This window comes from Camelus dromedarius, chromosome 6 (genome assembly GCF_036321535.1).
Source record: "Camelus dromedarius isolate mCamDro1 chromosome 6, mCamDro1.pat, whole genome shotgun sequence".
In the NCBI taxonomy this organism is placed as follows: domain Eukaryota; kingdom Metazoa; phylum Chordata; class Mammalia; order Artiodactyla; family Camelidae; genus Camelus; species Camelus dromedarius.
The window spans coordinates 45,978,662-46,004,055 of record NC_087441.1 but is presented as its reverse complement, the minus strand read 5'-3'; the positions used below and the strand labels follow the sequence as shown (position 1 = coordinate 46,004,055).

The 25,394-nt window shown below is 40.9% G+C and overlaps 1 protein-coding gene across 3 annotated transcripts in view; it reads left to right on the top strand.

Annotated features, from left to right (window-relative positions):
- SOBP (sine oculis binding protein homolog) overlaps window positions 1-25,394 on the top strand; it is a 158,193-nt gene that overhangs the window by 80,455 nt on the left and 52,344 nt on the right. For 2 of the 3 annotated variants that reach the window (XM_010989615.3, XM_064486810.1), the window contains one exon: window positions 8,698-8,793. The exons of the other annotated variant lie outside the window; for it this stretch is intronic. In XM_010989615.3, the coding sequence (XP_010987917.3) occupies window positions 8,698-8,793 (96 nt within the window). The remainder of the gene's footprint in view (window positions 1-8,697; window positions 8,794-25,394) is intronic. 3 annotated transcript variants of the gene reach the window in all.

The window sequence follows — 25,394 nt, the reverse complement described above, 5'->3', positions numbered from 1 at the left end:
ACTCTGTAGGACATCCTTCTGAAATTGATAGGCATAGGTGTCCTAATCAATGATCCAAGCTTATTTAATAAGAATCAGGTTAAAAAGGTTGGTTTGTTTTAAGGATTAATTTTATGGATTTTTAAGTACTGTCTCCCTCAGGCTGTGCCAGAGCACTGCTGACTCGTGCTTGCTCTTGGATTTCTTTTCCTAGGCTCTTTTCAGACCACCACATCCCCTTTAGTTATACGTACCATTAAATATCCTCATTTCCTAATTTCCTTGGTGTATTCAATCTTGGAATGCTAAAACCAAAGAATTAGTAAAACCTCCCTTAAGTAATGAATAATATATATTTAGGGGGGTGGATGTAGCTCAGTGTTATAGCTCAATGCTAGCTCATGCACTTAGCATACACAAGGTCCTGGGTTCAATCTCCAGTATCTCCATTTTTTAAAAAAAGAAAAAATATATATAAATATATTTAAAAATTAATGACATCAGTATTTTCAAGTTATTCCAGGTTGATTTTTTTAAATCCCTAGCAGATCATCAGGGTTTAGAGTGGTGGCTCTGGAGGCAGACTGCCTAAGTTTAAATCTTGGTTCCAGCATTCATTAGTTGTGTGACTTTGTGTAAACTACATAATCTCTCTGTGCTCCAATTTCCTCATATAAAAATGGAGGCTAGTACCTACTTCTTAAGGTTTTGCTTTTGTTTTGGTATATGTTTGGGTATGGGTGTTAAGTGGGTTCATACGTGTAAAGCACTTAGAGCAGTGTCTGGTGCGTACATAAGAGCTGCAGAAATGTTAGCTGCTACTATTAATCTCTGAAAATATCCAGAGCGGTGTCTTCATCTGGTTCTAGCGCATTTCTTATTCCCACTGGAGGCCAAGTTATTTCGCCAGAGACTTCCTGTGGATAGTACATCTCCTCTGTAACATCTGGATCCTTTCCTAGCCTTACAGATGAGGTCCTGGAGTCTCATTCCATCCCTTGCCTGTTTCACATTTTCTCTAATTTCTCAGGTCCATCATGAGGTCTGTATATAAAGACATGAGTCCAGCCCCTTCTGCCTAGTGATTTCAGAGAACAAGAATAAAAGGACCACCTGAAATGCCTAGAGCAGGCCAATAATTTGAACATTTTATAGACGGCAACCAGTAGCAAAGTGGAGTTGCTGCATTTCCCAGTCTTTTGTTTCCCCACTAGGGTCCCTGGGTAATAGATGCAAAGGAATAGTGAAAAGCCAAAAGGCAAGCGATGGGCGGAGGCGGGTGGTGGGGGAAGGGGAGCAATCAAGGAGTCTGGATAGCCCACCGTGGATCAAGGGTCCTGGGGTGATCAGAAGCAGCCTGGGATGTGATGGTGGTGTCATTTTAGCAGAGACTCGAGAGGAAGGGGCCACATGCTCCAACTGCTGGGCTCTACCTGTGGTCACTTTGAAAAAAATAATTCTTACTAAACAAAGACACTCAGGTGACTTGACAAAGAGCAGTGCAAGATAAAACCAGAAGGGTCACCTGTTCAATAAAGGGAAAACAGATTTTAAAAAATGAAAAGCAAAACCAGGGATTTCAGAACTGCTTAGCAACTGCTCTGATTATTCCGGACACAGCTGTAAGGTGCTGGGATGAGGATGATATACTTCAGTTCATGTGGTAGCTGTATTTCAGGCTGGTGTGGCATCTGTTGCTGTAACTGTCATGCAATCCATTAGGCCCCTGAGTGAGGGCAACCATTAATCAGGCAGGAGATCAGCCCCATAGCCTCACAGGCTTGCAGCTCCGAGTGGCTCTGACCTGGCATCATTTAAGGAGATGCTCGTGGAGGCCATAAACACGATTCGATTCCCATTATCTTCATGTTGCATGTTTGTTACCGTTATTCTTTGAAGACTCCAAATTGGATATTAAAAATTTATGGTATATATAAAGGTTTGTATGGAGTGAAAAAATAGCTGCAGCAAATAAGTCCATCTCATCCATCAGAGATGTGTGAGCTGTCAGAGGAGCCTGAAGCCGTATGGAGAGAGCCCCTCCGCTTGCCAGTTGAGGAGGATGGAAAATTAGGAGGAACTTCGCTGGGGGGTACAGCATCTCAGTGGGAGTTTAAATTCATTTTGTTAAAAGAACAATGTAAAACAGCACCACTGGGAATCCCATAGTCTTCGATGACAAGCTAGTAAAAGGAAGGGCAGAGGATCGCGATGCAAAGATTAGTAGCAGCGTGAATTGAGCAGGTGCCTGGGTCTGCACATTGATGTTTCTGGGTGCCTGGGGTATCTCCAGAGCAGGGAGCCCGATGCCAAGTGGGAGTCCTCTGTCTAGGAGAAAGCTCTCTACCCAAGCTGCATGCACACACAGAATCCTGTCCACGACCCATCTACCACCTGGTGTTCAGTGACTTGAATGTGTACTTACATAAAAACAGCTCACACTTAGTGGGATCCACTTGTAGAGGTCGGCAATTCAGAGTAGAGAAAAACACGACACTTCTGGGCCTTGGTTTAAGGAAGATCGAAGGGTCAATGAGTCCATTCAACATATATTTACAGGATTGTTATATAGGGGACTTACTGAGCATGGAGGCTTCCTACATAATGCAGAGTCTCTGCCTTCAGGCAGTTTCCATTCTGGTAAGGAAGATAAGACAGGAGGCATAACCAGGGTGAGTTACAGCAGAGTCCTAGGCTGACTCGGGCACTATGACTAGGTGAGATGGCAGAAACAGGGAGCAAGGTACCAGGTTGGTTAATCTAGGAACAGAATTTGGGGGATGAGAATCTGTTAGGCAAAGACCAGAGGTTAGACTGGCTTTTGTTAGGCAGGTCAGTTCTGGTGGGAGGTGAAGGAGAGAAACGTGGGACAGAAGGATTATTGGCTAAAGTCCAAATTAAGTGCCAGATCTGCAGGCTAAGACTCTAGTGTCTGACCAAGTGGGAGGGACGGGTGTTGGGCAGAAGGGCATGGAATAGTCAGTGAAGGTCCAGTTGTGAGGCAAGGGCCATCAGAGAGATCCAGCAGAGGCCGGTGGAGACTCAGTATGGAGAGTACTCCTGGGTTCAGGGCAGAACACTCACCTCTCGGGCTGGAGTGCAACGCAGAATGTCCAGTTGCACGGGTTAAAGGATGAGAACTCATTCATGCACACACTCACTCACTCACCATTTGTGGAGCACTTATAATATGCCGGGCATTAGATGAGGCTCTAGCGATTTGCAGCTGAATAGACCACAGTTTCTGCACTAAGGACCTCACAGATTAGTGGGGAAGGCAAACACATTGATGGTCATAGTACAGGGCAGTGGATGGAGTGGATACAGGATAGAGACAGAGTGGTATAGAGCCAAGGTTAGACCAGGAGAAAGAGGTCTCAAATGGGTTCCTAAAGGAGCCACAGTCTGAATGTAGGCTTAAAAGGGGTCTAAGAATTTTCTAGAAATGAGAAGGAGAGATGGAATCTCCTCTGGGAAAATGAGGCAAAGGACAGGCATCCAGCTGAAGTGAGCTGGGCTTTCTGTCCTGAGGAAGTGGGCCCTGGAGAGGAGAATAACTGGGCAGTAACTCAAGTGGAAGCAGGAGCTGGTCAGTGGGCCTCCCTGTGTTGTCCCAGCCCAGGGCCAGCACTGGCTGAACCTCACTGAGGGGCAAAGAAGCTGGGCTGCTGTTTACATCAAGTTCACCAAGATGTTCACAACACACTAAGAGGCTGGATGTGACAGCTGCCATTTATTCCTCTCTGAGCTTCCTCCAGAGTGTGTGTGTGGGCATTCAACCAAGGAAGGACAGACCAGAAGTGGCATATGAGAAAACGAAGTTGCAAGGACTTTCAGAAGTGGTCTCCCCATGCTTTCATCTTGAATTTTGAAAAGAAATTCTGTTACTTCTGGTTCAAAAAAAAATTATAAAATAGAAAATTCTTTTCTACAACTATGCATCTCTAAACTTATTCCCGCAACTTTGGGAGGCACTATTTTTGATGTTCCCAAGTCTAGTCACCACACCACATGTGTGAGCTGACATGTGCTACATCTGCTAAAAAGTTGGGAAGCTAAGTCTGGAAGCTCTACAGCGCTCTCCCGAGCTCTGATTCCAGGCAGAACCTTTTCTTGTTTTCAAAAGGAATTCTGAAATCACAATGACACGGAGGTGTAAACTCCCATTCATCATCCAGAAGGATTAACTCAGAAGCCTTGTTATCTTTCCACTTAAATGGCAAGTATTAACCTTTTCCTTGAGTCAGAAACACCTCACTTTTCAAGGGTAGGCCAGTGGAGCTGTTTTTTTGTTTTTTGTTTTTTTTAAAGAATGTTCCACATTTTCTAAAGGAGTCCTCCAGAGAAGAAAAAAATGCTGATCTTGCTTGGATATGCACATGACACCAAGGCTCTGGCCCAAAAGAAGAATTGGATTCTTTGAAAGAGAGCAAAAATTTGCCGTGTGTAAGAATTAAAATTTACAATATGAATTAGTGATGATTTACAGGGAAAGAGAGGTGAACATAAAGTTTCTTTAAGCCAGAGATATTTGAGGTAGAGAGGCAATTAGTCTAAGTTTCTCACATAATCTAATATTTATTCAAACGCTGAGCACGGCATGGAAATGGGTGCATGACTGACAGCAAGGTGGGGAAATCCCCTTGCAGTTTAATTGAAGGCTTTTAATTTTTATTTCTATTTTATGGCAAGAAGTGAAGGCTTCTTAGACTCATAGGTCAAAAATGTACCTTTGGTCTGAAAATCACGTTTGTAGTAAAATGTAAAAAACAGCTTCCCATTTGCTTTTCCCCATGGTTGGCATAAGTATCTAGCATATTAGTCAGAATAAAGCTGTAGAGAGTGACACATGGAGAGAGTTAGTTCATTGTGATGTGTCTTGACATTCCTTCTGTCAGAACTGGTCACTTCAGAACAAAGTCAGACATCAGCCCAATTTGCCAGGCCCGGTGGATACGAGAGCCACTGGTAGTGGTGGTAGGGGAGGGGTTGTCCACCTCGAGACAGGCAATTAAAGGAGGCACTGCCTGTGGAGAATTCAAGAACAAAAATAAAAGCAGCTGAAAGTCTGTCTGCTTGGTGTTGTTCCTATGAGCAGTGATTCTGAACAATTTCAGTGTTTCACATCTTCCGTACAGGGGTTGTCAGCTCCCTGTGTCCCCTCCACCTCCAGACACCATTGTCTGCCACCCAGAAAGGGGTCAGTGCAGAATAAGGCACTGGCTTCTACACATAGGAGGTTAGAAAACATGCTAAAATGAATGATGAATGTGGATGTAGGGTGAGGAAGTTCTAATGGATTTTGTCTAAAGCTGCCGCCAAGCTGCTGTGGAGTGATAATAAAGCCCATTCCTAAAGGGCACTTACTGTGCTCCAGGAGGTGGTGGGGGCCAGAGATCCAACGGTGAGAAGCCAGACACCATCCCTGCCCTTGGGAAGCTTGCGGTCTAGTGAGGCAGACAGAAATCACAACAGCCAGTGTAAGGGTGCACCTGTGTCAGGCCTAAGAGAGTGGAGATATTTGACTTGGTTAGAGAGATTCAGGAAGGCCTTTCTGAAGAGAAGGTATTGCAGTTCTGCTAGGATTATTTGTCATACCAGAAACTAAAACTCAATAAACAAATAAAGAGAATTTTTTGCCAAGGCCGCTAATCATATAATCTCTTAAAATCTTTAGGGTAATTCCTAGCCCCACTGCTGGGGCCACATCCTGTCTCCGAGTGTGGCATAGTTGTTCACTCCCGTGGGCCTGGGACCCGGTTAGAGACCGTTCTGATGCCTCTGCCCAGTAGGTCAGTAGTTCTCAGGCTGCCTGTGCATTACAATCACCTGAGAGCTTAAAAACAAACAAACAAAAAAAAGCCCCAAAAAACCCCACCCATGTCCAGGCCCTATCCTGGACCAATTAAATCAGAATCTTGGAAACATGGCTGGGAAGGGAAGGTCAGGCATCCATATGTTAAAAAAAAAAAAAAACCCACATGATTCTAATAATGCAGCCGGAACAGAGAACTACTGCCTTAGATGAATGCACTTAATTTCACTTTGTCTGATAATAATAATTTAAAAATTTACATTAAAAACCTGAGAATGCAAAGGGAATTGCTTTGGTGAGAGGTATGTGAGTGCTTGTGTGTGCACACACATGTGAGGGTGATGGCGCGGGGTCTCCTTGCATGTCCTGTGCTTTCTGTCTCTGTGGCCTGTGATGGACACGCAGCAGATGGTGGGAGGATGGAATTTCTTGGACTCAAGAAGCAGCCTGGTTAGAGGCAGACCATTCCAAGGGCTGTGGAGTGTGATGCAGAGGCAAATACACGTCTCAGTAAAGAAGCAGATTTCTGCCTTTCTCTCTCTACTTCTAATCACCCCAGCTCTCCTTTTTCTTCCACTGCTGTTTTATTTAACCTCATAAATTATGAGCCTTTATATGAAAATCCTAGCCCCTTTGAGGAAGCACTTCAAACCTTAGTGGGGTTTTTTGTCCTTTAAAAACATAAAAAGCATTGTAAACACCTTACATGTAAGTGGAATGAATGTATTTTTGCCACTAATGTTGAAAATATCCCCAGGCATCTGGTGTGTATGAATGTGTATACATTGTACATGCATAATAAACATATTCTACCTTATGAATATTTATACATGAGATACATATATATTGAATGTAGACATACATATGTAAATAGTAGCCCTTGTAAACTATATGCAAAGTATGTTTCCAAGCATATGTATCATAGTGTATCAGGAATATAATAATCCTACCACCAAGTTTAGCATATTTTGAGGTGGCATTTTCTACAGAGTTGTTTGTGGTAGGGTCTAGTTACTATCCATGTATGTTTTTTTTTCATTGCTGAGATGTTTGTGAAGCACCAACTAGAAGTAAGACACTGGGCATGGCAGAGTGAGAAAGATGACACAGATGTGGTCGCTGCCTTCAAGAGACGCATACCTCACAGAGTGGCTTAAAATTCATTTAAGAAGAATCTAACGTGTTTGCTACCCATTAGCATCTCATTGCTTTTTGTATAGCTGCCTTTTATTATACATTCTGCTTTAAAAAGGCTGTATTAGCTTAAACCCTGATGTAGCTGCGGAGTAGAACTGGTGCTGGGAGAAGAAACGTCAGTGGTTTCAGTGTCTTGATAGCCTTTGGCCATGAACATGCTTACACTTTTTTCTCTGTCACATATAGTCCAGTCCTATAACTGCATTTTCATTTTACTCTGATTTGGTGGAGAGCCCAAAAAAGATACATTAAATGACACTAAATCCCTGAGATGTTTATGAATCTCACAAATGAAACCAAAACACAGCCTTCTCTTCTCCCCAAACTTCTTGTGACCCAAATATTACCACTCTGACAGTCCACTTCTAAATTCCATCCAGCTCCCTCCCTGCACTAAGTAGCAGAAGCCTCTATTAAAGACAAGCTATATATTCTACAATGTACAGAATCGGGATCCCTTACTAGAATGACAATCCCCAGTCTAGCTGAGAGCTCTCGTCAGGGGCAGACTTCATGCCATTAAAAGAGAACCAATACATCAGCACTGCCATCGCTATGCACAGACGTCTGCGCATTGTTTTCTCCCCCTCAATCCATACATCACAACAGGTAGTTCTCAGCTGTTCCCCCCGTGCCAGACATACATTTTATCTGAAGAGACAGCAGACAGAACTACCTGCTGCTTCCTGTGCGGCTCTCCCTGTGTTTCTCTCCTTTTTCCTACTTCACTTGGGCTTTTTAAAATCAGCTGGCAGGGAGCCAGGAGCTCATCATTTTAATGCAGTGCAAAATGGAATATGCATAATTATATGCAAGCCATATGTGAGGGAGACAGCTCAGCTGTGAATTTCAGGAGGCCAGGAAAGAGAGAGCAGTTAGGGCTGAGATAAGATAAGAGCAGAGTGGAGTGCCAGTGTCACCCAAATGAATGGTTTAATGAGTGTGCTGCAGACACGCCTCCTTTCACCTACCTCTTTCTTCTCTCCAACTCCAAACCAGAAACCGATGGAGATTAGAAAGAGAAGACTCCATGCAAGGGGTATTACTAATGGGTTCTGTTAACGTCTCCATTTAAACTTCAGCTTTCTTAATTAACAGTGTAGATCAAAATAACCAGTAACTTTTAATGCAGCTTCTTAATTAAATCTTTTTTTTTTTTTTACTGTATTTGATTGAAGAATCATTGTTCTTACTAGATCATTGCTCCTTTCAGATCTTTATTTAAAAATTGAGGAGAATCAGTTTATCTCTAATAGTATTATAATGCAAAATATAACTATGCAGATTGCTTTTCTTATGGCCTTGCTATTAGAATTTTTTAAAAGTGCATTATCTAGAGATTGCTTAAGCATGCCAAAAAGTTTAAACACGTATGTATGTCATATAATCCTAAATGTGCAACAAAAAGTCACTGGAAGTCTGAAGTGGTGGCAATTTTCAACAAAATTATTTGATTTTGGTTTGTTTCGTATCATTTTAAATATAACACCACAATGAATTTGCATGTTCAAGCTGAACGATGTAAAGAAAAATAAATCCCAAATTTTGATATCTAAAAGGCGTACTGCGTATTTAAACAAACTTCTTAATAATGTTGTTATTTCTGGATTCCCGTTTGTTTAATGATCTGAGCTGTTATGCTTTTAGATTTTTTTTTTCTTCCATTATTTGTAAGTCCCTAAATAGGCCATTATATTTCCCTTCAGGCTAGAGATGAAGATGGACATGCTGAAAATTTTCCCCAGCAGCACTATGCTAAGGAAACTCCAAGGCTTGCCTTCAAGAATAACTGCGAACTACTTGTAAGAATAACATACTTACAACAAGTCTAGAATGTTACTTTAGCACAGTGAAAACAGTTTTTGAAAGGGTTTGTTCATTATTACATAATTTTTGAAGTATTATAGTTTTTCTGTGTAGAGTTCTAAATGCTAATTCTGATATCACTTGAATATTAATTATAAGATCTCAAATTGCTTGCAAATCTTTTATATCTGATTATAGAGCTTGGATGGCCCTGTCTTTATTAGCTTGTTCTGTGTAGTAGTTTATAAGCAGCCATTTGGAGAATGGCTAGTAAAGTGAAAAATACAGAAAAAGACAGTTGATATATGTAGCTTGGAAAGAAGAAACAACAATCCCACCCCATCCCTCCTCCCACTTCCTAATTGTACACTATTTTAGGAGACAACATGGTAATATTTTGTTCTGCTAGGAAAGATAGCAGAGTTGACACGCAGTACTCCCTTTAGAATTCAAGTATTCCTACACTCTCTTGCCAAACTTAATCAGGCGCTTTCGTCTCTTCTATGTAGAAGAAGTCAAAGCAGCGACAGGATGCGGGGATGTTTCCAAGTCGTGAGAGAGAGGATCTCAGCTGTGACAGGGACTCTGTTCCAACGCAGGGTTAATTTGCTGTTCATTTTAGCATTTACAGCGAGACAAGATGAAAAGCGAGCAGGAATGCCTATTATATTTCTATTAAATGAATCTGTTGGGACCTAACGTTCTTGATTAGCTTTTGAAAACGAGTGCTCCGCAATGCATTTTCTGTTTACCTAAAGTAAACAGAGAATGAATTGTCATTTATTTAGAGATTCAAACACGGCTTTTGAAAATGAAGCTTTATGAGGGATCTAGCTATGTTGTCCCTAAATGTTCTTTTCTTTTCAATTGCATTAAAGCAAAACATTTGCTCCAACTAAATGAAAACACTGAGAGAGACTGAGGATGCTCACTTGTTACATTTTGAGGTAGTCTCATTTCTGTTTAGTTTGTTGGTGGAACACAGTGCAACCCTGCCAGTCTCTGCATTAGGAAATCCCACATGTAACAGTCTTTGGACTTAGCTCTGATACCAACTGTTCATTAAAAACAGTGTCCAAAGAGCAGAAGAGAGACAAATACAGCTCTTATCCATTCTAGCCACGGTAGCTAGATGTTGACAGTAAGAAACTCCTTTCCCCACACCATACTCTGCATGTTTACAACAGCACCACAAATTCTCTGTGCTGTCCCTTGAGCAACTATTCTGCACGCAAATTCGCTGCTTCTAAGTGCAGTTTTATTTTTCCTGAAATTTTAACTCACCTTATATTTTATCTTAGGGCTCTTCAATTTCCAGGCTTGCTAGCTTTACCTGTTTAGGATAAACCCCTTTTATGCATTTCCATTAATATTTCACTGCAGAACTCTGGTTTTCCAGTAGAAGACCATAGGGGCCACTTATGCTATGTTTTGATATCAAAATGCTTTTGGGAGTAGCTTACTTCTTTTTAGAGAAATTGTTAAAAGTAATATGCCATATTTGATTTTTTTTTTCTATTTATTGGAAAAACGAATGTGCTTGGGTCTTGGCTGTGGTCAGTTTATACTGGAGAAAGTAAAACATATATGTGAACATCTTTTCCAGATATCTTTAGAGAAAATATATGTTTAGTCATTGCTGTGCTTAAACACAATATTGTGTTGGCAGTAGTTTTGAGAGATTGGTACAATCTCTGTCCTTTTAGTTGCTGTTAGAAATGCTTTATTTTGGTCAGCATACTTTTTTGTGATAAAAGGGGGAAAAAGAATAAAACGAAAAAACAAGTCAGCTTATTTCTCCAAGGAGAAAGGTAATTTTTTTTCTGCAAGAGAAGCGATGGTGTTTGGCTGGTTTTGAAACCCTGAGAAGTAATGCTTTTATAAGAAAGAGGCTGGTTCATTCTTAAGAGAGAAATAGGAAGTCCTTGGAGTTTTCTTAGTGCAGCTTAGAGCAAATTTAAAAGACTCCATGAGAGAAGATTGCAAGCCCCCTTCTTAGCCTAAGGGTAGGTCTACCATCTTGCACGGTTCACCAGAGCGAGGGTGGGTTTGGAAAGTGAGGGCGCTCTTTGGGGGATGGCGATGGCCCTTGGGGGAGGGTATTGAGGGCACAGTTTACTTCCAGGAACATACGGCTGCAAGGCTAACCCTCTGGGCCACAGGTGCTGTCGCAGAAAGTGCCCTGGCCAGGTTGACCATGGCCACTGACTATTATTGACTGTTGTCTCTGCCCTCCCCCCACATCCCCAGTCTCTGCTTCTTGGAAGAGGGAGGAATATTCAGTAACCTAAACAAAAGCAAAGTAGAATCGATGCCTAGAATACACAAGTATGTGTAATCAGAAGGCACTGACAAAGACAGCCTTGGCTGATAGAAAAATCTGCTATGCAACTGTCGATTTCCTGTAGGTATTGATTTGCCCATTTAAATCCCAAGCTGTGATATGTGCCTTCACACTTAATGTACAACACAGATGACTAGATATTTAGCTTGGTGGCCAAGATTCTTTGGTTGGTGATTGTGCAGCAGCTTCCTTATGCTTTTTATTAATTTTGAAAATGCAAGGCTGACAAGATGAGTGACATTAGATAAAACTTGAGTATTATTTGATACATCACAGTTCAGCATGGCCCCACCTGCCTCTTCAAAGATAGGTGTGTACACACACACACACACACACATATCCCCCAGGGTATTTTGCTGGCATATCTTAGTTTATGACAAAAGCAAATAACTTTCAGTAAAAGAGAACGTAGGAAATTCACATCACTTTAACAATACAGCAACATGGCTTATGAGAGCCCAGAAGAGGGAACATTTAGAGCCAGCCACCATGACTAGCTCTTGTCCCAGATTCCAGCTCTGTTGCTGGTCCCTTTAGCATTATTGCCTCATTCTTTTGGGACCAGAAGGCCTTCTCATTTCCCCTCTTAAAATGCTCCTTTGATGGTGGGAGTTGGATTAAGAGCCAGAGTGGGAGGAGGACCTTAAGCATACTAGGAGCTCATCCCTTCTCGTTAGCCAGTACTTGCTCAGTTCTTGAAAGCAAGCGGGGGTAAGACCTAGCAGAAATATAGCATAAGCTGGGTCCCTGGAAGGAGAAGACTTCTAGCTAAGAATGTTGACAGGGTTTGGGGAAGGAACTGAAGACAGTTGAGCCTACTCCCCAGGTGTTCTTAGGACCAGTCCAGAGAACATCTCTGTATTTAGGAAGAAGGTCAAAATATAGTCAAAGATTAGCAGCAACCAGAATGGCATATTTGGTTGGAAAGAAACCAGGTTTAGGAAGTCTGAAAGGGGAAATAAGAGAAAGGAAACTTGGGGAGAAAATCAGCCTGTCTTCCTTAGTTCCAGTCTGACTCCATTTGGCTTTTCCTTTAGGCTGTTGGGGAGGTGGGGTGGAAAGGAGAGGGGAGGGGTCCCTCAGCTGGAAGGCTAAATAAAAATAGCATGGCAGAAGTGTTCTTTCTGGACAGTTTCACTGGACAATGCCAGTGTGGGGAGAGGATGAAAACTATTTTAATTTTGTGGCTTTGTGAATCGAGCTGGTGGAGAGGAGAGATGGGCTGATTTGTCCATCTCATTTCCTTGTGGAGGCAGCCAGGTGGGTTACAAGAGTTGGATATAGCCTTTAGGCAGAACTGCTCTGTATTAATGCAGTGTTCAGTTAACAAGGTGTTATTGATTTATTATTGTATTATTTAATTATTTAATTTTTCTGGGGGGCAGGTAATTAGGTTTATTTATTGAGGTACTGGGGATTGAACCCAGGGCCTCAAGCTCTACCACTTAAGCTATACCCTCCCCTCAATAAGATATTATTGAGCATCTCCTATGTACAAGGCATTGTACTAGACAATACTGATGGGGGACACAAATAGACAAAGACATACTCCCTTCCCTGAAGGAGCTTACAGTTCAGTAGGAAGAACAGGCGTATGCAGCATTGTAGTCCGCAGGAATAGGGGCTCTCAGGTCTTCCTGAACGTTAGAATTTTGCCCCAGCCGGACTGTATACTGTAGCACTCTGGTGGTGTAGCTAAGGATCATAGGCACAAAGGCTTAAAATTTATGGTGAAACATCTGGCATCATATCACATTGGATCTTCATCTGTAAAACGCTAGAGGATACTGTAAGGATCTAAAGAGATGACGTATTTAAAGTACCTGGTAGATAGTAACATTCAGTACATATTAGCTGCGATTATTATGATCCTTCTTATTTTCATGATTGTTATCGTTACACAGTGAGCTGTGGCCCAAGAGAGCACCAAAGTTCTGGAGTACAAAGGAGGAATCGATTATTTCCATATGCAGTGATTAGAGACTTAACAAAGGGGGATACCTTTGAACTAGGCCTTCCATGGGTTGGATTTTGATAGTCAGAGCTGGGGTATAAGGGAAGGGGGCATTCCAAGCAGAGGGAAATAGCTTGAGCAGAGGCAAGGAGGTGGGAAAGTACAGGCCAGGTGACTCACACTTCAGTTGACACCTAAGGTGGCTGGAGTGTAGGGGACCTGAAGGATACGGGGTGAGCGGGCAGCTCGGCCTATTTGCAGAGGTCTAAATCCTCCTATCTAAAACCATCCTATCAAGCCTGGACTTTAGTAGTTCTACCTCATGAGCATTCATAGTACTTCTATGGAGTAAAAAAAAATTATTATGGAAAGTTCCTCACACATACAGAAATAGAGTAGAGAGTCGTGTAAGGAACCTCTGTGTATCTATCACCCAGCTTCAACGGTTATCAACTATTAATCTTGCGTCATCTATCCCTTTACCCTCTACCTACCCCACCCTTTTATTCTGCTGGAGTATTGTGAAGCAAATATCCTTTTTGTTTGTTTGGGTTGTTTTTATTTTGGGTTTTTTTGTTGTTGTTTTTGTTAAGACCAGCATACCACTTCTCTGGCTAGAAAGAATCCTTTGAGACTGATTAAATTGGGAGCTGGAGCTTTGGGACTACGTACCCATAAAACAAATGACTCTTGGTTATGCAGTGAGCTCTTCCCTCCCTGCTCAGCACAACCTTATAAGGCTTGGATGATCAGATGGAGTTTGAAGAGCCCTTACGGTGAAAGACACGCCACAATGCTAGTGATGACTTGAGTCTGCTTTATTCTCAGGCCTCTGCTTCTAAATGTATTTATTTAAAAACAAGATCAGATCTCATTTCAAGCCAGCCCGTCTCACCAGTACGTGTTAGCCTCATCACAGCAGTGAGGGGGGATTCTGACTTGCTGTCAGATATTAGCTGTTGCTAGGACTCTCCTGCTAGATCATGGAGACTTAATGGGAACCCCCAAAAGGTAATAGAAACAGCCCCACTTCACTTTAAACTTGAAAGGCTTTCCAAAATAGGTATAAATGACCAAAGACCTCCCCTTAGCACTGTTAGACTAGCAGAAAGCCAGATTCATGCCCCAGCTCAACTTGAATTACACTCTTTCTTTGATGCTACACTGAGCAGCCCAGGTACTGAGAATTAAAATTCATGGTGACACACTTGGACTCCCATCACATCAAATAAAATATCATATGACGTATGTGTTTGGGGTATGCTGTATACCAGTTTCCTGAAATAGTAATTGTAAAAGCCCTGAAGGTGTAAAATGACCCAGAAATCCCCAGGGCTGGGTTGCTGTCTAGAGAGAGTTGGCCTGTCCTACCCACCCTCTGGGTGCCTTAAGTCTGGAGCTATTCCTGCATTCCCACAGTTTTCTGAACTTTTTTTTTTTTTTTTTATTTAGAAAAATAGAACTTTGAGAAAGAAAAGGACTAACTTTAGACTAGGCAAGGGGTGGTTCCAATAGTGGTGGCAGCATTATGCTCTCCATCCAGACCGTCTAGACTTTAACACAGGCAGAGGAATGTATTCCGCCTGACCTTCCTATTTCACCTGCACATTTCTCTGCTTCCATCTGTGCAGTTGTTTCACCTTGCTTTCCATCTGGCTCTTCTCCTTTTCCTCCTCCTCCTCTCCCCTCCCTTACCCCTCCCCTTTCCCCTCCCCCTCCCTCTCCTTCTCCTCCTCCTCCTTCTTTTTTAAGGCTTTTGGCTCCCATTGCTGCCATGGTCTCATGATTTAGAGCCTCCTTCTTCTCCTGTACAAAGACCCTCTCCCAAAAACACCATCTCCTCTTGCCTCCCACCCTGCAAACCCTATTTTAACTGTCTCTTTTCACCTTCCTTTTCTGGGGGAGAAGCTATCTGTGGGAAGGCTAGAGTTCCCCAGCTTCTGCTCTGGTATAGAGACTTTTCTTGGGATTAGATTTGATTAGAGACCCTTGGTCCCCCGCAAGCTCCCCTTTCCAAGGCATGGAGACCTTTGTCTTTCCCGTTCCTGGGCCATTGGGCAAAAAGGTCAGAGGTATATGGTCTGGTGTTCATCCTGGCTTCTCACACAGGGCATCACAGTGGTTCTTGGAGCCAGAGAGAGGTGTCGAGGACCATGTGTTCTCCAAGGGAGATGCTGTGGTGTGATGGGTAGGAGTGGGTGTCCCAATCTCTGCTCTGCAGACACGCCAGTTGTGCAGCCTGGGCAAGTTTCTGGCCTGTCCTGAGCCTTAGCACCTTTATCGATACAGTGAAGGTAAATAGATTACCTACCTCAGGAGTAAATGAGATCGTGTATAGGAAGTAACTAGTATGCCTGACTCATAGTAAAAGGTCAATAAGTGGTACTCATATTACTAATAAAATGGATCTGGAAGGTGGCATTAGTTTGAACAAAATCTTAAGGCAGATGCTTGGCATACCTGCCTTTATTGTCTAATTAGAGTCTCTTCCTAGTTGGGTTGGATAGAAGCCCATGCTTCATATTTTAACTTAGGACAAAGAACTGCAGAGAAACTCTAGAAAATCTACCCACTTGCCTATTTATGCCGAGGGCACTAGAGATGCCTGTTGGCTGTATAGCAAATGTTGCTGATTTGTGAGGTACTGTGATGTTGGTGTACTGTTTCAAAGAATTTAAAACTTCCAAAAAATAGTATGGTGTTACAGTGAAGAGCTTGGATTCTTACACCCAGCAATTTGTTCAGATTCAGAAATCACCACTCCACCTACTGGCTTTGTGGCCTTGAGCAAGTCACTGATTATCTCTGTGTCCGTGTGTCTGTGTCCGTGTCTTTGCCTGTAAAATGAGGACAGCAGTTGTATCTATGTGGTGGGGTTGGTGTGAGGTCTAAATGAATGATTACTCACAAGATGCTTAGAACAGTATTTGGCAAGTCGTTGGCACTCAATTGATGTTGTAATTATGATTATTTCTTTTAAGATTGCTTATCTATCACATCGTAGAATACCACTGACCAAATTTTCAAGCAATAGATTATTTGAAAATCTTGAGTATATATATTTGCATGCAAAGGCCACAAAACTTCCTCATGAGCAATGAGAGGGACAAGGTACATTATGCAGATAATTCTTAGAGTTTACTTTAAAAAAAATATATATATATAACCATCAAGGAAGACTCTACATGGTCCAAGACCCCTTTGTCTTGCCCTCCCATTTAATAGTAAAATTGTTAATATTGGAAACATGCAACTAAGAAAATAAATGCAAAGCAAAGGAAAAAAATATAATTTACACATGGAAATATCTGCAGTAGTAAATGGACGTGCCTCTGATAAGCCTGTTAAAGGATGGCGATGAGAAACCATCCTTTGTGGGGTGTCTCCCATGTGCCACTACACTTGGTCTTTACAGACCCTTTTTATTAGACCTTATATGCTTTATAACTTTGCTAAGTGGATATTGTTATTTCCTCTTTACAGATGGGGAAATTAAAATTCAGGGATGTCACTTCCCTTGTCCTGGGAGAGGGGAGGGGATGCAGTGAGCAGGCACAGAGCCTAGATTTGACCCACATCTCTCTGACTTGTGCTCAGGCCAAGACACACTGCCAGACTTCTCAAGGTAGGGACCAGGTCTGATACATGCTTCCATCCCAGGGCGAGAGAAGGGGTTCAATCTATGTTTGTGGGATGAAGGAATTAAACAATTACTCCAGAATCGCTCTTTCCAGCTTCTTTATGATAACAATTCTTTTGTAGAACTCTGAAGCCAGAAAAAACATCTATGGGAATGTTCAGAAGGGGAGTTTATTCAGAAAGGCATGTCAGTGTTTGAGAATTTCCAGTTAACTACTAAATTGTAGGGAAAGGAACCAAAGTATATGTTTTTTAATTTGGTAGACTATAGAAAATATGTTTTTCAATGCATTTGAGTGGGTTTTAAAAATCTGACAGCACTAGCTGATATATGATGTGCTAAATCTTATTTTGAAGATTTTTATTCTTTTTATGATTTAGTAAGTCTGTTTTCAAAAGGCTTGGCCTCTTTTGATTTGGTGGGGGTTGTATTCCTCGGGGTGAACTGATCTATTTCCTTCAAGACTTCTGGCCATCAAGTAGCATGCTGGAGGTAGGTGTCAGCGACATTTTCCCTCATCGTTTTTATTGCTAGGACTGAACAATTACCTAAAATACCAGAGAGGATTCACCTCTGATGGCTTGACAGGAACTCTAGGTCATTTATCAAGGAAAACCAGAAAATCAGAGAGGATATCAATTATCAATATAAAAGTGCACAAGAAACCAGCCCAAACTAATATTAATCATATTTAGTCATATGCTTGGTTTATGGCTAGAAGAACAAGCTAACAAAAGTCTCTTGGGAGAAAAAGGGAAAGGATATAAAAAACATTTAGAGTTGAGCAGAATGACATATGTGAGTAATAAAGGAGGTAAGAAATTGGGATGGGGATGTGGAGAGGATGGGGGACTGGTGAGAAGGAATTTTGAAAGAGAAGAAGAAACTTAGGAGCCCATGATTAAGCTGCAAATGTGCAGATTCAGGCAAGTGAGGTCTTCGAAGTAATGTATTTTCTCACTGCATTTGGCTTGAAGCGTCTTATGTAATTGTGCTTTTTTGTGCACTTCTTACTCTTCTGGTTTGAAGCATCAGGCTTTCCTGGAGGGCTCTCTCCTCAGCTTCTCCTCCCTGGCCACACACAACCAGTTGAGACATCCTCTTTTAATTCCAGATGAGGTGCCCCTGGAGAGAGCTCTGTGAGACAAGACCTTTGTCGTTCCTCGCTGTACCCCTGAGAACCGTGCTTGCCCACTCCATGTTTTATAGATTCTAAGGCACACTTTCCCCCACTAACATCTTAACATCTCAGAAATGGGATTGAATATTACAATTGATGACCTGTCAGTTTTAAATTGGCAATGTTTTCCCCTAGTGGTATGAAATAATAGCATCTTAACAATCAATGGTGATGTAGATTCAATGAACTGTGGAGGTAGGTGCCCCAAAATTATTTGTCGGATGAATGCATGCAATAACTTATCCTCCTGGTTCTAGTTCAGGTGAAAAAGAAATGCTTAAGGTTGGTTCTGGCTTGTGCATCAGCCACGGGCAAGGTGGAGTGGAGGGCTGGCTAGTGCTTGTCTTGGCTGAGCATTTTCCTGCTCTGAGCGTTCCCTTCAGCAGAGTCAATAGATGGCTTTGTTCATAATTTCAGGTGAAATGTTGAACCAATTAAGACATATTTCTGATAAGCCAGGTTTAAAATAATAAGCAGTGCTTTTGTCTTAATTATCCAGAAAATTGCTTAATGTTCAGCTTTGGATTGCATATCCATCAATATTTCTCTTGAAAATTCATGAACATACATACATTGGTAGAGAAACAATGGTTTCTCTCTCTCTCTCAATAGAACAAGCTGTAGATTTTATTAGGACAAAATTTGGGTTATTATAAATAAATCAGAATCTTTTTACCCATCATCATCACCAATATCATCATCCCTTAGAGAGGTTCCCAACCTACAGAAGAGACAAAACACATAGATAGGTACATTTCCTACACTTCAAATTTTATCATCCACCTTCAGGATATCAACTTGTTGTATAGGTAAATTTAACAGTGTTAACTGTGTGAAGAACTCTCCTGTTCTATAGTGTTCAGATATCAATATAGTTTGATTTTCTTTGAATGGAAAATTTGAATCTGATTCTGATACTGCAGCAGGCTCTGTTATGCTCATTGCTGTGTGAACACAGGAGAACCACGTAAACATTTTAAAATGTCAAAGCCTGAGGTGGGAAGAGAGGCAATATTTAGATATGGAGCATACGCTAGGATAAGGCCGTCACATGAAGGGTATCCAGATTATTAACTATATGTGAAATACTTTAGGCATCTCCATTACAGAGCCCTTTCAGGCCATGGTGTTTTTTAACTTCTGAATTTTCTGATGAATGTGTAAGGACAACAATGGTGTTTACACCATTGGCTTAGAGAAATATTTATATATTTGCCAGATAGCTTGACTTTCGAGAATATGTGACCTCATTGTGTATATACACATATAAAATATAATATATGAAGGCAAATTTGTATATCCCATGTAGAAATGTGGATACATACATTAAAGAAAATGAAAATAAACCAGAGCATTAAAAAAGTGCTCATGAGCCTATGGCATTTAACACATCTCAGTCATTTATGCAGTATTTGATATAAACTTCAAAAACATAATTTGATGTTTATATGTGAATACATAAAAATAAATAACATGGAAAAATAGAATTGTCGTGAAACTTTCATTTTTTCCTTAGCATTTTTATTTTTAAACAATGTTCTGACTGTCATCAAAGCAGCCAAGTTGAAAACTGAGCTGCATCAGTGGAGACAGCCGGTCTTGGTAATTCAAACCCAAAGGACCTCTTCTCGAGGGATATATTCCCTGGTGTATTTGCTCTGAATAGTTTCCTATACCTCTGATTTATTCTTTTGTGTACCCTGCATGAAGACAATATCTATAATTCAATGCAATGTCTATAAAGATTGAAAACCTTTTTTAAAAATCTGGGTATTTAGTGTCATGGACTTACTGTCATCTCAGTAAGTGTAATTAATATGAGAGTAGGTGGTTATAGGGTGTGTATGTGACCCAGATTTTGAAGACATTTGTCTGTCAATCAATGTGCATTATTGAGTGCCTACTGTCTCCCCAGTGCTGTGCTTAAAAGGCAGGTGTTGCAGTGAAAACAAAGTATAAAATGTGGGTCCTTCTCACAAGGAGTTTACACACAAACTGCACTGATATGAACGATAAACTTCCAGTGTATATTGAAGTGTCCAGTGAGGTGGTATGGTGCTTAGAGATTAGAAATACATATTAAAGTATTACAGGCATAGAAAGGAAGTAAAGGGTCATTCAGGGGGAAGAGAAGGTGGGGCTGCAGTCATCAGAAATAGATCCTCAGAGGAGATGGGGCCTGGGCTGGTCCTTGTTGGGCGGATGGGGAATGGAAGTGTATCTTGGAGAAAGGGAAGACTGTTGGGGGAATGATGGGAGGGAGGTGAGCAGGGAGCCTTTGGGGGGGCCAGTTGAAACACCACCTGGACTAGCATCATTTTGTGAGTGGTGAGAATAGAGTTAACTCAGCAGGTTGTGGTCAGATAATAAAAGCAATGAGAGCCAGGCAGCTAATTCTACATTTGGTGTTTTAGGTTGTGGGGGTCCTTATTAGGTATCTGAGTCAGGAAGTATTATTATGAAAGCAGTGCTTTCACAGCTTGAAGCGGCGAGACTTCTAGAAGGCGGTTAGGATGGCCCGGGCACACTGTGATGAGGATGAATGTTCTCACAGCTGGAAAGGCAAGAAGGAGACTGCAAATGACTGTCCAAAAATATTGGCCATCAAGTTCTTATGACCATGTTAATATAAATAACTGGCAAGGATTTCATCTCAAGCCAATTTTCTTGTAAATTTAGATTTTTGGATAAGAGTCTTAACTGAGTAAGTAGCTAGTTGTGTGCAATGAGAAAAACTGAGGTCAAAGTAGAAGCAGGAAACTGAATTGTGATCCACATCGATTCAAAGATCAGTGTGATTTAATTGTAAAAATACAAACAAAGGGGGAAAAGGCTCTTAAATTTGTATCAGAGAGGGATAGAATCTCCCTTAACAAGAGTGCAGTAAACCCTCAGAGAGCAGCACAGAGGCAGTGCGGAGTGTGTGCCCTGAAGTCACACTGACTTGGTCCTCTTCCTGGCTGTGTGGTGATTAGTTTTGTGGCCTTGGGAAGGTCAGTTTTTACATCTGTAAAACAGGAATACTAGCTGTATATGCCATTTAGAGATGCCGTAAAAGCTAAGTGAGATAATTCATATAAAGTGCATAGCATATAATAAGCACTCAATAAGAGGTAACTAATATAGAGGAATAAAGCCCCTTTTTTTGTATTCAGCTTTTAAGAGAAAGAAGGAAATGCCCATAGACAAAACTTACATGAGTATGTATGTATGCATGCATGCCTGTATTTATTTATTATTTTTTTAAACATTTTTTATTGAGTTATAGTCATTTTACAATATTGTGTCAAATTCCAGTATAGAGCACAATTTTTCAGTTATATATGAACATACATATATTCATTGTCACATTTTTTTTTGCTGTGAGCTACCACAAGATCTTGTATATATTTCCCTGTGCTATACCGTAAAATCTTGTTTATCTATTCTACATATGCCTGTCAGTATCTACAAATTTTGAACTCCCAGTCTGTCCCTTCCCACCCCTCACCCCTTGGCAACCACAAGTTTGTATTCTATTACATGAGTATTTAGATTCATTGTTTTTTAAAAATGAAGAGAAAAATCTTATGACATGTAGCTTTTGATTATGTGGACTTAGCTTACTCTTTACATCTTGCTTGTGTACAGGATTCTAGAAGGACAACTGGTATTTATTTAGTAATGACCCTGAAGATTTTCAAAAGATCTGCATCAAGGAAAAAACATCTTATTGAATTTACTATGTTTACTAAGATTAGACTAATATAAAATGGTTTGGGATGAAAACAAGTCTCACACAAAAGGCTTTGCTGGTTAATCCCCCAAATTAAATTTCTTATAATCTCACATTCTCTGATTTTCCTCATTACCTGACTATTTAAAATTACACTTTTCTTTTGGAAGTGTACACCATCACACACTTATTTGGCCATCTTCTTTGTTCATATGCTGATAAGTTTAGAAATCAGTTAGGCACTTAATTATTGATTTGATAAATCAGTTTTCCTTTGGTCTGATTTAGTTGTTTGGAATGCATTTGGGACTTATTACAGTTGTAAAAATGAAAAAAAAAAGTAACAAAAGTCTAAAATAATGTGAGCAAAATGTCATTAGGTGAACAGGATAAAGCTAGAGAGCATCTCTCTTGGTTAGAACTCTTTGAAATTGTTAGGCTGCCTCTCCCCTACACAGATTTTCAAGGTCATGTTCAAGATTAAAATGAGCTGTGGGACAATAAATTGCCCATTATAGCAGAAAAACATGCAAACAGAAAATGAGACCTAATGTCTTTCTGCATGCCCTGATTTTTTTTTCTTTCTGAGCCTCACACACCTATTTAGTCTAATTTAGTTTTAGCTCTAGTTATGGTTTCTAAAATTACAACGTGTGTGAGGTTTGGAATTTTTTTCTTCCAACAGGAATTAGAGTGTATAATACTTTTCTCTCCTCCTTGGGGGAATGTAAGAATCACATAGTGATTCTACTCTCTGTGCTGTGTGGATGCCTCTCACAGGGCCCATGATGGGAATGGTTCCTCCCAGAATCAGCAGCCCCATAGCCTTGCATCTAGACTGACTTTCATGTCATCAAAGTGTTAGCCCCAGCAAGCGAGGAAAGTACAATAATGTCTTTTTTAGATTGTGAAACTAACCATACAAAATTATTTTTAGACTTGAAAGTACAACTTAAAAAAATGTGGTTGAATCCACTGTGCTTTTTTTTTTTTTTAATGACCACAATACATGGGTTTACATTTTAAGTTTTCTATTGCAAGAAAGAAATGACAGGACTGTTAAGGATGCTGATGGTTAGAGCAAGAAACCTGGGAATAGACGAAGGTTCTGGAATCAGTTTTCCTTCACTCTCAGCTGCCACCATCACCATTTCTTTGGCTTATCCTGACTATGTATTAGCATCTCTTAACTGTTTCCATAAATTAAGTAGAGAACTTTATGCAAGTGCCACACACAATCATGCTTTCCTCAAAGCCCATGTCATTAATTCCTTCTATTATTCAGTCAGCAAGCTTTTATTGAGTGCCGACGACGTACAGGGCACAAGATTACCTTGCGTGGGTATGGCGTGGACTACAGAATTCCACCCCTGGTTTTTGTAAGATCTTTGTACGTTTACTTTATATGTATATACTGTATAGATACAGCCATACACAGGTCTGTACAAAATCATCTTACTAAAGGCTTTGATTAGGTGCTCAAGAAATACCAACTGTATGAATGAATGAACAAACCCTATGGCGTCAGTCCCTGTTGGCATTTCTCCACAGCCAGCTCAGACTCTGAGGTCTCTCCTGGGTCTAGGGAGTTGTCTGGAATGTCTGGAATGCGGCAGCGTTGGCCGAGTGGAGTTCCTCTCTGACACATTTCTGAGTTGTCCAGTTTCTTGGGCAGAATGAGTAGTGGCAGAAGGCATAGAAGCCACCTATGGGCTCTGAGAACCATCTGGGGCTCCCTCCCTAAATGATGGCACACCCCATCCTCTCCCCCAATCCCAATCACCCAGGTTTTTTCCCCAAACCAGAGAGTAGGGCCTGGAAAACATTTCCTCCAAATTGCATTCAGCACCCCATATTCACAGTTATGTTTGAATTTAGCTACTAGAGGCGGTATCAGATGTAGTACTCAAGACATTAGATTTAAAAATATGTATTTTTCATTCTTTTCGAACTATTTAGATTAAAATTTTAAACAAACAAATTACTTTGGAATCATGACTATATTCCTAGGTTTGCATGAGACACTCGTTCTAGCCAGTCTAGGATGGCAAGCAGAGCTCCCAGAAAATCCTCCTCCCCTCTTCCAGCTCCCTCTGTCTCTCAGGTGATTTTCACACAAAACATCAGTGAGTCCAAGATGTAGTTTTCTCTGGAACATTCATTCTGCTGAATTGGCCCCATAGAATTACTACACTTCTTTTTGAAATAGAACTATGCAAAGTCTTGAATTTTATTACAGAATTTAATACCAATAATTACTTAAAATTTAATGAATTTCACTACTGACTTAATTGCTTTTGAGTTGTTCCACTTAACTTATTAAAGAGAAGCAAGGACATATTCATTTAATAAGCAGCAGAAGTCTTGCCCTCACATCTGCCTACATTCTCTTTTCAATTAATCAATTATAGTCCAATGGTGTGTAATTACACATTAAGAAAGTTATTGGATAGTGCAGCACGCCTGTCCCGGGAGGCTCATGAATACACTAATATAACACACCTGTAATGACCTGAGCTCAGTTCTGTAAATTACACTCATTTCTCTCCCTCTCTTTCTCTGTCTTTGCTAAATTATGATGAAAGCCATTACCGTTAACTTTTTGAGTCACATTTAGTCAATGTGATACAGAGAAGGAAAGTGAAAAAGAAAGACTGAAAGAAAAGTAAAGATGGAAGAAAAAGACTTTCTCTCCAAGTATGAGTAAGCTGCCTTTTGAAAGTAGCTTCCTGAGTTCTGGTCCTGACCCAGGAGCCATTGCAGCATTTCTGAGGAGCGGTGATTGTCCATCAAAACCGGGTCTAGTGAATCCTACTAAATACTTGAGAAAATCAGACTAGCATTATTTGAACTCAAATAGTGTCGTGTTTCTCAGCTTCCTTCAATCTCCTGATGAGAGAAATAGGAAAACCTTTTGAAATCACATTCAGGCAAATTTGCTTGGCTTGTTTCAAATCAAACCAAAGTCTGGAACTGATCCCCATGCAGGAGCGCTAAGCCTCTGCATAGCAACTAAGCCGCGTTAAAAAAAAAAAAAAAAAAAGAAAGAAAGAAAGAAAAGAAAAGAAAAAAGAACCCACTAAAAACGCGGCACAAAGAGCAAATTTTACTACATTCATGGCCTAAAGGCTCTGGTTATGTGAAAGGGTCTATTCCAGTGTGTCCTTCTGATTTATGCTAAATCAGTAAAACCCAACAAGAACCTCTTAATCCAAATTATATAGTCGGAGACATTCTAAATGCCTAAACCAACCAAGTGATTTTAAGCAAATGCCCTGTTAAAATAGGCTTTTGATGTCTGTACAACTCCAACTCAAGAAGCAATCTGTTGACATTTTCGGCAAATGCTATCTTCGTCTGAGACAGAGGCAGCCGTGGCTTCTTCAGAGTATTTTTCAGAGTGAGGTAATTCTTCTCCCCTTCCCTCCCTCCTCCCCTACAGAAAACCCTGCTTCTGTTATCCCCTCATTGAGGTACTGACAAGGTCAAGTCTACTGTGATTAATGGCTGTCCATCAGGATAGAAAGAAGGATACGTTGGTACTCAGCTAGCAGATGCTCATGAACATGCAAATGAATGTGGTGAGCTCTTTGGTAGGGAAGGATTTGCTTTGTTGATGTTTTTAACTCTACAGCCAATTTTGGGCATTTTGTGCACTGTTTTCCCTGCTTACCGCCACTGCCGTACATACTCCAGAGTCACTTGGGCAAAGCCTGTCTCTCCGAGTGACTCCTCGGAATTCCTGAGACCCTGCTGGCCCAGAA